The sequence below is a fragment of the Pollicipes pollicipes genome, unplaced genomic scaffold, assembly GCF_011947565.3.
Source record: "Pollicipes pollicipes isolate AB1234 unplaced genomic scaffold, Ppol_2.1 Scaffold_7261;HRSCAF=8764_pilon_pilon_pilon, whole genome shotgun sequence".
In the NCBI taxonomy this organism is placed as follows: domain Eukaryota; kingdom Metazoa; phylum Arthropoda; class Thecostraca; order Pollicipedomorpha; family Pollicipedidae; genus Pollicipes; species Pollicipes pollicipes.
Window position 1 is genome coordinate 58,190,129 of NW_023597054.1, and position 14,464 is coordinate 58,204,592.

General features: G+C 52.1%; 1 protein-coding gene across 1 annotated transcript in view; it reads left to right on the forward strand.

Moving 5' to 3' along the window:
- Window positions 1–4,714: 4,714 nt before the first annotated feature.
- The window catches only part of LOC119111667 (nuclear pore complex protein Nup85-like), an 11,789-nt gene continuing 2,039 nt past the window's right edge, over window positions 4,715–14,464 (forward strand). The window contains exons 1-9 of the mRNA XM_037235476.1: window positions 4,715–4,797; window positions 5,282–5,385; window positions 5,729–5,846; window positions 9,049–9,289; window positions 10,194–10,327; window positions 10,821–10,942; window positions 12,852–13,091; window positions 13,340–13,458; window positions 14,252–14,385. Coding sequence (XP_037091371.1) covers window positions 5,359–5,385; window positions 5,729–5,846; window positions 9,049–9,289; window positions 10,194–10,327; window positions 10,821–10,942; window positions 12,852–13,091; window positions 13,340–13,458; window positions 14,252–14,385 — 1,135 coding nt within the window. The 5' untranslated portion in view covers window positions 4,715–4,797; window positions 5,282–5,358. The remainder of the gene's footprint in view (window positions 4,798–5,281; window positions 5,386–5,728; window positions 5,847–9,048; window positions 9,290–10,193; window positions 10,328–10,820; window positions 10,943–12,851; window positions 13,092–13,339; window positions 13,459–14,251; window positions 14,386–14,464) is intronic.

Genomic DNA, 14,464 nt, shown 5'->3' on the forward strand with positions numbered 1-14,464 from the left:
CAGAGACGGTAGTGCCCTGGTCGATACGGAACCCATTAGAATGATCAATCATACATTGGTCGCCTGTCTGACACCGGAGACTGTCCCTCCCTGAGCCGGCCATTTGACCATGGATAGACGCAAGGCCGTCACTGATTCATAGATACAGAAATATTCCTTATCACTGCAGTTGTTAAATAATTTGCAGACTCCAGATCGGTATAACAGATCCCTGGCTGAATTCGGATGGAGAACCCTCAGTTCAGCCTCATCGTAAACTTCCACTCTCCTTGTCAGAGGGCCCCGACCAATGCAAGAGACTCTCTGGCGTTTGGAATGCCGTCCCTCTCCTGTTCAGAAATCGTTACCCAGGCCGAATCGGGGCCTTTTGCCGATACAGGATCCTCTGTTAAGCACTGTGGGCCCCTGACCTAGAAAGGGCCCTTATTCCTTCAGGGGATCCCGGCCAAAGCAAATCGCGCGTCCCGGCCTTGCCCCTGCTCGGCAGGTGGGCCTAAGGGCTCAGACCGAAACAAAGCCGACTGCTCGGTTTGGTGGTCTCTGATCGAAAAGAGGCCCGCTTTGTCCCCGGTGCCCCCAATCGGTGTAAGAGGCCCTCTCACTGGCATCCCATGGGCCGGCCCTGCGAGCCGGGCTACTTAACGCAACCTACAGGCAACACGTGGTGTTCTGCAGTGGGGCACGATCGTCGGTGTCAAGGGGCCCATCGATCTCCTCTTCAGGCCCCTTCGAACACTGTCCTAGGCCGACTTTGCGCTCTTTGCCAACGCAGGACCCGTGTCAGGCACCGCGGTCCCCTGACTGGCACAGGAGCCACGGCCAGGCGTGTAGCCTGAGTCTTGGCAAAAAAGCGGGACAGGGCTGACAAAGGCCCCCTGATAGTGAAAGACGCCAAATAAAAACGAAGAAGTCTCCGGAAAAGATCCATTTCTTTATAAGGACACGCGCCCATTTCCCATTTTTAATTTTTCCTTCTTTAACTGGAATAGAAGCCAGAAGCCACAGCCAGATAAATTCTATCGGCACTGCATAATCAATGAAGTGAAGAAAACCATGCGTTGAACAATTGCGTGAAGTAAATCGCCCCCCCCCCCCCCCCCATTTTGCAGTGGTCCGGTAAATTCTTTTTGAAGTGATCGAGCTCAGAAGCTCCACCAGCATTTTATCTGGATTCTACAGGGGTATTACGGACCCCGAGAAAGAAGATTGTCAATCGAAATTGGTCAACAATTTGTGTTAACATGGCCAAGCCATGTTTGCCTGAAAATGTTCAACATTCAATCAGAATCAGTTAGAGACGCAACTTATGTAACGTAGCTTCCAACCTCCGCGCTCGCAAACCTTAGCAGCTAGGACCTCGACGTCAGGCGTTGCAGTCTTCATAGGCCGCGCGGCATCGACCCCGTGACTAATATTACCCCGTGGTCAATGAGTGGGCGAAAATGATGACGCATCTGAAAGCGCCTTTGAACACTTCATGACAACAAATCGTACATGTAGAAGATAGCCCGTGCGTACATTTTACCCACGCGATTTTTAGATTGGTGATAATCACGGACCAGGCTTCACAGCACCGTGAAGTGGCGCCGGAATCTGGTGGTGGAACTGGAGGAGTATATGTTTTTTTGTGCTGCTTTGGCAGATTATCTGTCCAGGGGAAAATCTTATAGTTGAAAAGATACGCCCAGTCTACTCCTTGAGCGGTGCGACTTAATTTTGAAAGACATTCAGAACCGTTACTTCACGGTGGTCGTTCTTGCGCGTTCAGTGCCCGCTGTATGGCGTTACTTGCATTGGTTAACGTCGTTCGGTTTTTCAGAGTACCCAGAACATCGTTGTCCCTGCTCCCGAGGTTTCGGACGCGCAGGCTCAAACCTTTTAGTGTAATTGGTTTGGCTGATGAACTCTGCGCACAAAGTTATTGCTCTCAGGCGAACATGGGATGATCTCACTCGTTTTTGAACTCGTTCCGATCCACTCTGTTGAACACTAATGAGGCCCTCAATATTGTTGCGGGCAGGCGTCCCCATGAGTAGAACACTAGAGGGTACATATTGTTCCCGGTCAAGGGCTGAAGGGCCATTCCGTTCCAACGTGGAGTGCCTTCCGCCTGCCATTCTTGCGACACAGTGTGGGGTCCCTTGGTCGATTCGGGGGCCCTTAGAGGAATACCTCATATCACATTGGTCTCCCCCCCCCCCCCCTGTCCTGTCGCGGGAGATCTTCTGACCCGCGCAGTTGGCCCCTCATTGACGCAGGAACCCTCACTGACGCAACAACATCCCTGATCGCTGCAGGTGGTTCAATAATCGACACATAGACACCAGTTCGGCTTAACGGGCCCATGCTAGAAATGGGTTGTAGGGCCCACCGTTCGGTGCTGGGGACCCTGGCTGGCACAGGACCCTTCCATTGTCTCAATGTGAGCACCCATCATGTGCTCGTATGTTTACTTTCATTATCCGAAGGCCCGATCAACGCAGGAGGCCCTCTGTCATTCGGGGTCCTGCCCCGTCCCTGTTGAGCAAATGTTCCCCGGACCGACTTTGGGCGACTTGCCACCACAGGATTCCTGCTAGGCACTACAGGTCCCCGACCGACACCCCCAGATATCAGACGCCTGAATCATGCAAATCTCAGCCTCATCCATGGCTCGTGCTTGAGAAATGGGTTCCCAAGGCTCAGACGACACGCAGCCGACTGTCCGGTGTTGGTGATCTCTGGCCGAAACAGAGGCCGCACTGTCCCAGCGGTTCCCAATCGATGCAAGAGGCCCTCTGACCAACATTTGGGGTCACGGCTTTACAGACAGAAAGGCATCCTTAATGTAACAAACGACCGGTCCTTTGGGGCCGTGACCTCACCTCAAAAGGACGATGGGCCTTTCAATCGGTCCTTGATCTTTGGTCCCTGGGGCCATTCAAGCAAAGCCCGTGAGCAACTCGGGGCCACAAACCAGCATATGACTCTTTGTTAGGCGCTGTGAGTCCCTCACCGACACAGGGGCCTAAGCCATTGTTTCAGGGGCCGAAACCACTGCAAATCGTGGCCCCTAACCCTCCTTTTGCTTGAGAAATGTTCCCCCAGAGTTCAGACTGACAGGGAGCCAACCGTTCGGCGGTCGTGATCTCTGGCCGACTGAGACACTCCCCCCCCCTGGGGGGGGGGGGGGGTCCTCAAACGGTAGAGGGAGGGGAGGGGGTCATAGGGGGCACGTACCCCCTATGACCCCTTGCCTGCGGTACTGGCCCCGGCCAATGTAAATCGCGGGCCGTAATCTTGTCCCTGCCTGGGAAATAGGTCCTCAGTCCCACACCTAACGCGTGAGTAATCCGGTGGCGAATCTGTCGCGCATCACGCTCGTTAGGCCTCCTCCACAGCGTCGTAGTTTCGCAAAATAGGAAGGATGGGGCTGAGTGGGGAAAACCTAGCCCAAAATACACTAAGAGACTGTTTCTGGAGTTGGCCCCCTTTGATCCCAGCGTTATGATGTTTAAGCCCGCCCCCCACCCCCTTGAATAGGGAATTACAATCCAGCTGTTATGCGTGTCCTCGACCTGCCTCAAAGGAAGATATTGTCGTAGGGCATCATTATCATGTACCTTGACGGCGATTGTCGAAACCAGGTTTCGGGAATCAACGTAGGATAGATGTGATGTGACTTCGAACGTTGTTGCACGGGGAGAAAAGGGGTTAAGTTGATGTGCGCGGCTCTTAAAGGCTGCCATCGAAACCCCCGGCTGGTAGCGGCAAGGCGAGGTGTAGGCTGTAGCGAAGCACTCATGTTTGCATGTAAGACGTGGGTAGTGCTACTTTGGTGATCATTGTTGGACGATTATCGCTATGGGTTTAGCCGGCTGGTGTTGACCGTGGGGTCTGCGTACCTTTTCCATTAAATATTCATGCCAGAATGAAGGTCAGCATACCTCAATGGCTCTTCCGAGCATAGACAACTGTCATCTTGGTCAGGCTTTTGGGCATATTTATTCCACCAGTTTGTTTTCGCGTTCCAGTAGCACGTTGTGACCAATTGACCCAGCTTTCTGCAATGCGTAGAACTCATAGCATCGTTGAATAATGCCAAAACGCTCAGACCATAGCACAAAATACAGACCAGTGCCCATAAGCCGTATCAAGAGTGTCATTACGTGCATCTAGCATGTAGGAAGAACAGAAAATACTCAAGTAGTTATGACGGTACGAGAGCAAAGCTTTAAAATGTGGTTACCTCAGTCGGCATCACTCAACTGAACGTGAGATCGCATTGCTCATTTTATTTGTTCTTTCTAGCTTAACGCAATGCCTAAAAGGTTGGGGGAGTCACCGCAGGGAAGAATTGGCATTGGGTAGAACAATGGTCTACCCAAAACAGCACAAATCGACACTTGTGTCCCAGTTGTCTGATCAGTTATTGTTTTGGACAGCGGGATTCGGTAATTCCTATTAACAGTGGCCTAGTATTAAAGAACGAAATGTAGTAAACTGAGCAGTATAAAAAGGACCAAACAGATCTTTTTTCTGCCAATCAGTTTTAAATAAGCTTGATCTTCTCTTTTCGTGGTTCACTGTCATTATTTTCGGCTGTCTTTCCATCATCAAAATTTCGATGCCCACAAACAAAAAGTTCGTGAAACTAGCCGCAACTTTCAAAAAGGGACATAAGCTGCGCTTTGGCGACAAACATCACCAATGGAGATAATCTGCATCGGAATTCGTTGGAATCGCGGCTGCTCGATCGGTTTGCACCGCTCCAGACAATGGTCTGAGACTCCACAATCTGCTGCTGGACAATCGACGGTGAGTGGTCCGATCGAATATAGAATAGCACTGTTGAGAGTTAAGAGCTTCTGGCAGGTGTCTGACTGATGAAGTACCTCCCTTAAATCTGCGTGCTTTACATCCATTCGAAAGCTCTCCTTTCTCAGCATGCAAGTTATCCATGATGTGAATGCCAGCCAAAAAACGCTGGCGGCCTTGAACATGTATGTTGTTGTGACAGAATTATGTTCATAATTTCACCACCACGTGTGCAGCATACCTCAGTGCTCCCAGCTAGGTGAGAGACTACCACAAATTTGAGAGCATGCAGTGGTAATACCAAAATGAAATAAGGGTCATGCTGCATGGCTGCCTAATGGTTCAAAGATTAGATGGAGATTGTCACAATAATACTGGTGAATTGTCTTACCCCCTGAATGATTCCAGTGTAGTGTTCACATTTTGGGTGACAACACTTGTTTGTTTGTGGTAGAACCCAGTTGATTATGGTTATTGTTTTCAGGGATACATAGGAGAAGAAAATATCACTAGTACCTTTGCATATAGCTGCTGAGCTGCATCACCTTGAAAAGTGGCACCATGGATGAAGATGATTTACTTCCTTGTGTGAGTAGTAGTGGCATATGTGCATAGTAAGTCATGATTAGTTGGACATGCTTGAAGAAACCAACTAACTACAGGTCTCAACAGTCACAGGCAGTTGTTGTGTGACCAATCACAGTTGTCCCCCAAAAACTGGCAGTGGGAGTAGTTTTCTGGTATTTTGATGTGCAATGAGGGTGTGAAACAACATGAGGTATAGAAGTCTTTTTGATGAGACAATTCTGGGCACAAACAACCACTGTTCACATAGCCTTGAAGCCTCATCACTTCTAACACTAGTGCAACAGATGAAAGGTTGCTTGTCTGATACAGTTTATTCAGTAAGTAACACACCAAACATTTTCAGGTGGTGAACATCCCAGGCTCCCGACATGCAAGCATGAATGTGGTTCTTGGCTGTGACAACAATGCTGTCCTTCATGCGGTTGACTATGGAGCCAAAACTGGAGCCATGGAGAAGTCTGGTAATCTTCATTGTATTTTGAATGGACTTAGACATGTTACTAAGCATGCATCTAGTGAATATTCCACAAGAGCATTGGATATGCCTTTTACAGCATCTGTTAAGCCCCATTCTTCTGTGAGTTAGTTCTCTGCATATTGTAGCATAGATGTGTTACCAAGTCTGCATTCATTTAACCTTCTGCATGATGATTGGATGTCTTGTAAGGTGTTAAACAGACAGGTGTGGAGGATCAATTTGACCCTGAATATTTTAAAAATAACTCTTGAATGGTGTAGCCACACTGCAACAGACATTGTACAGCTGAAGGCACCTGAAAAGTCCATCTCTTGGCATGCCAAAATGATATGCCTCATAAGGCAGCTGACCTGTAGTAGGCTTAGTCCAGGCTATGGCTGTCAATGGTGGCAGTTCCTATGGGATCGTCCAGTCGGGTTTTACAAGTGATACAAGTGTTAGGCGAAGCCATACACGCTTGAGATGGTTCCTCAACAATTGCAATTAAGATTATGGCCAATTCACTTGAACTCAGGTCAGGTATGAAGATCATATCAAAGTTCAAACCTAACTGCCACATTACTGGAGAACTAGGATTATGGGACAGTTTTTCATGCTCATTTTGAATCCCTGGATTACAGGAATGTCAACAGACAACTGACGTAGAGTAATGGCTTGATTCAAACACTAGTGACCTTTAACTTATACGATGGTGCCTAAGGTTCAGGTTTTGGAATTTCCTTTCGACTTGGGCTGGAATTGATTCCGCAATCTCAAATTGACCATCGACACAAATGGACTAGCAACGTAACAAAGGTTCAGATTTTACATCGATATAGACTCAAGTCAAATTGAACCGACTGAAGATCACGTGACAAAAACAGTGTTGTGGCAGTGATCATGGACTATTGCAGCGCCAACCGACCTTGCTGAATGCAAATCGCGTGGAATGAACATTGCATGGTGAACTGAAAAACTGTATCGAATGGGATAGTCACATTCAGTTAAGTGTCCGCATGTTCCTAAAACAAAACGTTGACCTGGGTCATTTTAGGTCAGTGGTGAATTCTGGCCTTTTCTTTGTGCATATATATATATATATATATATAGATATATATATATATTATATAGGTATATATATATATACATATAATATATATATATATATATATATATTCCCTGCCATTCTACAAATACGTCAAATTTGGCGCGGCTTTGCCGCGCCCTTCGGAAACCATTGCGGAAAATCATCGGGGGGGGGGGGCAATTTGACCCTCCACCCGAGCGCGTGTCAAAAGCATACTAAAATACGTATGGAGTGTGTGTGGAGATGGGGGAGGGGAGGGGGTACATGGTACCTAAACGTCTTGATACTTTGCTGGCAGTTGCACCTTTTTTGGTTTTTTTCTTGCTGTGCTGGTGAAGACGGCTAACAGTCGTGCGCTAGAAAATACGTATAGTGCGATCAGGGAAAGGGTGCTTTTCCGATGAATCGTTTAGAAACATTCGTTGTGAAAATTAGCGGTGCTGAGCATCGCTCAATGGTCCGAGACGGACGGTTCGTTCGGACGGCCAACACAATGTCTTTAGATAATACACCAACAAATTATTACCAGCGAGGATGCCGGGTAAGCCTTGTTTCTCCTTTCAACAGTACATTGCCCTTTTTTAAACTTCTTTCAACAGTGGGCTACCTTGCTTTTTGTCTCATTTAAACTTCTTTCAACAGTGGGCTACCTTACTTGAACTATGGTGAAATTCTTCTAATAGTGCTGGCCTGGTTTTGAACATTTTCATGACGAAGTGGATTTTCAGTTAAAAGTTTACATACATCTTCATGTCTCGCTTTCCACACAATCCAGCTGTTGGGCAGTGTTTGAGGTATCACGCCGCTGTAGATGATATTTCTCATTCGAACAAATTCAAGCAATCTGTCTACTGAACGTGTCCGTTCGTGTGCCTCTAAACGAGCACGTCAACGCTTCTGATAGCTGCGTACTTTAGTAATAGGTGGGGAACGTGTTGGCTGTAAGATTGAGGCTTGGCCCAGCGGGGTCGCAGATGTCATGATACCTGAAGAACCCAATCTACACAACCAGTTGAACAAACGTGGCACAGTTTAACTTAACAAATGTAACATAACTTTTTGCTTCCGTATGTTACGTGACGTTTGTTTGGTTTAAAGAAATGTTGCACATTTGAAGATATCGAGGCAAACATCAGTTATGATGAAAAAGCCCACTTGAAACTTTTGGTAAAGTATTTAGCGCAAAAGACGTCTGGATAACAAAATTTTACAATTCAGTTCATATTCTGCTCAATACATCATCGTTTCATTACGATATGACTTTTTATGACGTCAGAGCCGTTGTCAGACTGGCCGTGCCAGAATTGCCACTGTAGCGGACGGGCTGGCTCGCCTGCAGTACTCAAACTCACTCGCCGCAAGGTGGCTGGTTAATCTATGCATGTAAAAAACCGACCATTGCTATGTGCGCGTGTTTTGGTCCTTTCTCCTCGTGTTCTTGTATGCTTTTGTCTTGATAGCACATTCGTTATTTGCACTTGCTTGCTCGGCTAGGGCGCTATTTCTAAGTTATTGGATTCAAACCTCATGTTCTTCGTAACTGGTAGATTTGTGCAAACGCCTGTATTATGGTGCTGTTCGTGATCGAGACTTGCATTTATTGCGTGGAGTTTATTGAGAGCTAACTGGTGTCCGTTGATGCGACAAGTCCTGCAGACGTACTTCAGACACGAAGGCGTTAATGGCCATTGTGAAGATAAACTTATGTGACGTTTCTTTGACGTCGTACATCGCTGGGTGACCTGGAGTTAGGCGCGCCCTGTGCGCACTGCTTACGCAAGTGTCACTACAACTGCACTGCAAATATGGAGACTCATAAACCTCGGCATGGGCGGAATTCGTGGGGATTCAGCACATTTGTGTTTGCGTGGTACTGCGAAAAAATGCAGGGCCTAAAATTCAGATTTTTGGGAATGTGAATCCTGTCACCTTCCACTGGCGGCTGTTATGAACTCCTCAACCCCCACAGTTGAGATGGATAGTTGCTGGTAGCAGGAGCCCAGCGAAGCCGATCCTGATAGGGCTTTCTGTAGTCCTGCTGCGCCAGTCCTCCATTCGTATGCTGCTCGATGGACATCGCAGCCCGACCGCGTCTCACCGGAGCGCCGTCTGATTTCAGACGTGGCCCAGGGCGGCACCTGCGTGCGCGAGGTGTTCTGGAGCAGCGGCCAGTTCCCCGCCTGGTGGCGGCAGCTGGCCAACGAGTCGGCCGGCGTGTTCTTGGACGCGCAGGCGTTTGAGCTAACTGGCGACGAGACGGGCGCTGCGCCAGAGCCTTCTGAAGCTCAGTCGGCGCTACAGGTGGGTGTCGGTGCCCCGCTCAGCCGGCGCGTTGAAGTATTCACCCGGCCAGTGTTCAGGTGCGTGTCAGTGTCCCGCCCAGCCGGCGCACTGTAATATTCACACGGCTAATCTACAGTGTCAGCGCCCCGCCCGGCCGGCGCACTGTAGTATTCATGCCGTGTTTCTGCGTTCCATAGTGGCACAAAAGAGCAATAGCTTCCCTTATCATTCCAGCACATTTTCGTGGTACTTGACGTGTTTAATGCCTCACTTGAAAGGGATCGCCTACGTGACTACTTGACCTGAAAATGAAGGTCTGTAAGTGTTGGCTTTCGTTCGAATGGCCCCAAACATTGCTGCGACCCGCGACAAATATCAAATGCGTTTTGGAGTTAACAGCAAGATGTATTTACGCGCACAACACTACAGTACGCTCCGTGGGGTATCTAGTCCTGTAGGCCACGACTAACTGACGCGCGGGCAGCATACGTGCGTGCTGTTGAAATGATGTGTTGAGTATCCCCCGAGCCGCTGCCACCCATACTGAATTACCGAGTCACAGTCGTATTGTGTCGTATAACATCCTTTGCTTCCCCCTCCCTCCCCCTAATATCCAACGGCAGTTTTGTTTTTCGCTGTCAGCTCCGTGCGGGCCAGACCCAGTCCCTCTCGGGTAACAGCCATGCCCTGCGTCAGGTGTTATCGATGGTCAAACCCCTTTATGTCGGGTTGATAGACGTTGCTGCGGCCGGTTTCTGTCAGCGGGCGGACTTCGCTGCACCCTGTGTCTTGGGCAGTCCTGCTTGCGAACGATCCTCCCCCTCCGCTATCAGGGGTTGCGGCGTGGTCTGTCGCAGGCCCAGTGTAAGTGTCGTCCTCCCTTGCCTCGGATGGCATTGTCGTATCCCAGGCGCAGCGCGGTCCTGTGTATGGGCGGGAGCCTGTCCGGTCGGGGCTGGTGAACGCCGCATCCTGCCTCAGGTCGTGTCTGCGGGCCAGCATGGAGACGGTGTCGGCGACGGACGCGGCCGATGCGGAGATGCAGCGTCAGCTCCTGGACAGCATGGAGATGATCTGGCACCTCTGCGAGATCCTCCTCATCGAAAAGAAGCGAGGTGCTCACCTGGGGCCGAAGTTAATGTCTCATCCCCGAGGCGATGCAGGGCTGTTTGTCCGGATTTGGCTCGGGTATATCGGTGTAGCCACAAGCCGAAGCGCGCATAACATGCAGCTGAAGCGCCCGTGAGACCTTTGTTAACGAGCGAAGCCGCAGGCGGGCTAAGTCTGCCTGAGCAGTAAGACAGTTTTGAACTTCAGTATCTTGGCCCGGCCTTGACGCTGTCTAGGGACAATATTCACTCGTGAGTCATATAGGCCACACCGATGCGACTCACGGGTACGCACTGACGCCAGTTCCACGCAATATTTGGCGAATGCGGTGCTGAAATGTGCTGCATAGATTGCAGGGCGTTTGCAAACAAAGTGTACGTTAATCAGGTGTCACTTGCCTGCAACATTGCAACTTGAGCAGCTTGTAGCCTCGCTTTCCGTTTAGCGCGCGTGCCGCCGCCTGTGATGTGGGCTGACCGGCTGGACGCTGCCGCCCAGGGGGTGTGGTGCTGTACCAGCTGCTGGACTGGGTGCGCCAGCACGCCACACAGTTCGACAGGGCCGCCGCCCACGTCACCGAGGCAGAGGTGCCAGAGAGCCACCCCGAGTACTGGAACACGGTACGTGCTAGCCGGAGTATGGAAACATGCAAAATATCTTGCCTGCACTGCTGCGCCTGCACGGTGTATAAAATTGATGTGGAATAATCAAGTTAACGGAGCTCAGTTTGGGTCAGGCTGGGCTTGGCTGGGATAAACGTATATTTTTCATGCAGTCATTTTCTGCTTCGACTTTCATGCCTCTCACTAGTTTGCAATCAACTCATTTTTTTCATTTCGGTGCTTATTCCTGCCGATACGATCATGGCACGCAATCCGTGCTGGCAAGGTTACTGGAGCACGGCACGCGCCACGTGATTCCGGTATTGATGTGCGATATATCACACCGAGCGTGTTCGCTGTTACCGGTGGCCGGCTGCTGGCTGCTTTGCTGTCGCTGCTGACATTGATCCTCTGACGGGGGCACTGGGGCGTGAAACGTCACATGTTTCTTGAAGTCGATAGTTAGCGTCGGCTGCGTTTTTGCACGCTCACTGCTATCGGGCGGTCGCCATGTTTTTAAGAATGCTGAAGTGGATGACTAGCATACGGTTGTTTTGGATACCTGATGACTGTGCTTTTAAGTGTATTAGGACATGATGTAACGCGCGGGCTCCGTACCTTACTTTACTCTTACACGAACACTATTATTTATGTGATTAAAACATTCCGGTGGTGAGCACATTGCGCTAACTTTGTGTTTTTACGGGGCAATGTAGGGACCAGCTCTCGAAAGGTCGTATGAGATCTGTTCCACACTTTGTATGCTATAGCCGACGCCTAAATGTTACAAATTGGCTTGATACGAAGCTGTTCCGTCAAATGGTAACCATTGCGTCCCAAGAGTCCAGTTGCAAGAGTGTTGTTTCCTTTACAAGATAAGTAAAAGGGCTGGAGGGGGGGGGGGGGGGTGGTGGCAAAAGGATTAAAAGAATCCCCTCCATTTGCATCGTGTTGATACCCTCGTAAATTGCGTCGGGCCTTTGTCCATGGCTCAGTAAATAACAGCAGTGGGGCGGCGTTACGGTAGGCAGCGCTGCTTCCGTAACTATTGCAGCGCTCTTTAAATGAATACTGCTGTTGCACGACCTGCAGGAGGCCCTGTGAACTACCCGACGGTGCCTGAAGGTTTCGGCTATTATCCGCCGAACAAGAATCGCGTGCCGTGGAAAGCACCCAAACGTTACAAGCTGGCTAAGTATGATGCTGCTCCATGAAATGATGCCTAGCACATCCCCGGGAGCTCCGGTATGCTGTACCGCCGCCGGTGTGCTGGAACACTACGTACTAGTTTTTGTGGAGATGTTGACGTGCACACCACCTGCGAAACGATTACCGAAAAGAATTCAGCGGAAATTAGTTGAAGCACATAGGCTGTCAGGGTGACATTTTGTACGGCATTTTGGACATGTTTTGCGGCAACCTCGCCAAAGTCCCGTCTTGCGCCCGAAAGTGGTGTCAAACCGCGCAGCTAGGTCAGGTCCAAATCGGCAAGTAATCGTGTCAAACCGCGCAGCTAGGTCAGGTCAAATCGGCAGGTAATCGTCGCCACCATTGCGTGGCTTGGGGTCGGGGCGGGCCTGTTGACCCGGGGACCAGATACGGTCACCAGACTGCACCGCGCCGGCGGGTCCCGGGACCGGCCAGCATTGGCCACACTCTACACGCGGAACCGCTAGCCGCACGTCCACAGGTCCCAGTTGAACTGACACACGGGGCACCGCCGGTGCGCACTCGCCCGTAACGCAGCTGGGGCTGCGTCCGAGCGTACGCACGTGAGCTGTCGCGTCTTCCTCCCCAGGCCTGCCAGCCCCTCCCGGCTCCGCGCCGTGTGCCGACGGCCGCGCGCAGGCCGGCCGCGTGCGCTCCCCGTCTCGGCGGTCCAGCGCTGGGCGTGGACGGCCGCTGACCGCCGGCCGCCGCCGGCCAGGTATACGGCTTCGTGCTGCAGGGGCGGCAGGACGCGGCGCGGAAGCTGCTGCGCCTGCACGGCAGCTTCGGCACGGAGCCGTTCGTCAGCGCCGACGAGCTGCTGCGCAAGACGCCGGCGGGCGGCGAGGCGAGCGTGGCCGGCTTCGAACTACGCTGGCGCGGCTGGCAGGAGCAGTGCATCCGCCGCCTGGAGGACGGCGAGTTCGGCTTCAGCCCTCGCCTCCAGACGCTGGTCAAGGTGACCGGGCGGAGGCGCACGGGGGGGGGGGGGGGGGAAGGGACGGGAGATGGGCGGTCTTGGTTCGGCGTTAGCATTGGGATCGATCAGGGCTTGGCAGAAATGGTGTAGTCGTGAACAGGAGGATTTGTTCATGTGAGTTAGGCGTGTGCGCACTCCTTGCTGGGAGCGATTCACTCGTACCTGGGCTGGAGATGACGCTCACCAGGCGTTGTATTGGCTAACTCCTGGCGTCGGTGTGCCGGCAGATTCTCTGCGGCGACGCTCCGACCTTCGAGGACCTGTACAAGCAGATGGGTTCCTGGTACCACCTCATGGTGTCCTACACCCTGTACTCCCGGCCCTGGGTGGGCATCTCCGACCTCAGGTGCGGTGCGGTACGGTACGACGGCCAGTCCAAGCTGGGGCGTTCGGGCGCGAGGGCGCACTAAGAGTCAACGGTCGTGTGGGATTCGCATGCTGTTAGCGATGACATGGCGTTCAGTGATAGCGTCATGTCGCCGTTTCATTTGCCAACACGTTTTGCCTGCCAGCGACCGTCGGCCGTGTTGGTTACCTGGGAAATGTCGTTGCTTGTGAAGGCCGGTGCCCTCGGTCGGGCGGATAAAGTTCGGAGGGTGGCGCGTCTTGTGCCGGAGGCTGGAGGCGACACCCGGCAGGGGTCCAGCTGCGGTGCCAGCCTGCTGCCGAGCGACGGCTTACGCGGCCAGCCCAGCCGCAGGGCCAATGTACCGCGGCTAACAAGCCTGTGCGATCGGTGTGCACGCAACACATTACCCCGAAGCGTATGCGGAAGGTGCGACAGTAAGTGTGTTGCGAACTTGCGTGATAACTTCGGCAACTTTGCCATTTTGACAGGCGTGCTAGGTGTCGCACTACACAGCCTAGAACCACACGGGCCACTGCTCCAGCCCGTGAAAATCATGCACCACGCGATGGAAACGATACCTTCTTTTGTGACGCTTAGCACATTCGTCAATGAATCACTTGCTCCGCTCACCCATCGGCTGCCACCGTCGTGCCACCCGATTACAAGCAAGCTCCCACTGCGGCACTGGGCGGTAATCGGACTGACGCCCGCCGCCTTTGACGGGACGTGCCGGCCCCGACATCTCGCCGCCACCACCCCCGCCGTGACGGCGCCGCCGTCCCGCCGGCAGGGACGCGGCCGAGGACAGCATCGAGGTGTTCGGCGGCGCCAGGCAGCACTCGGCGCTGGACGCCATGCTGCACGCCGTGGTGGACGGCGACGTGCACACGCTGCTGAAGACGGCGCAGGCGACGCTGCCGGACGGCTGGCTGACGGCGCACCTGGCCGACCTGCTGCACCGGCTGCCCTACGGCGGCGGCGGCGGCGGCGCACCACTTCCTGA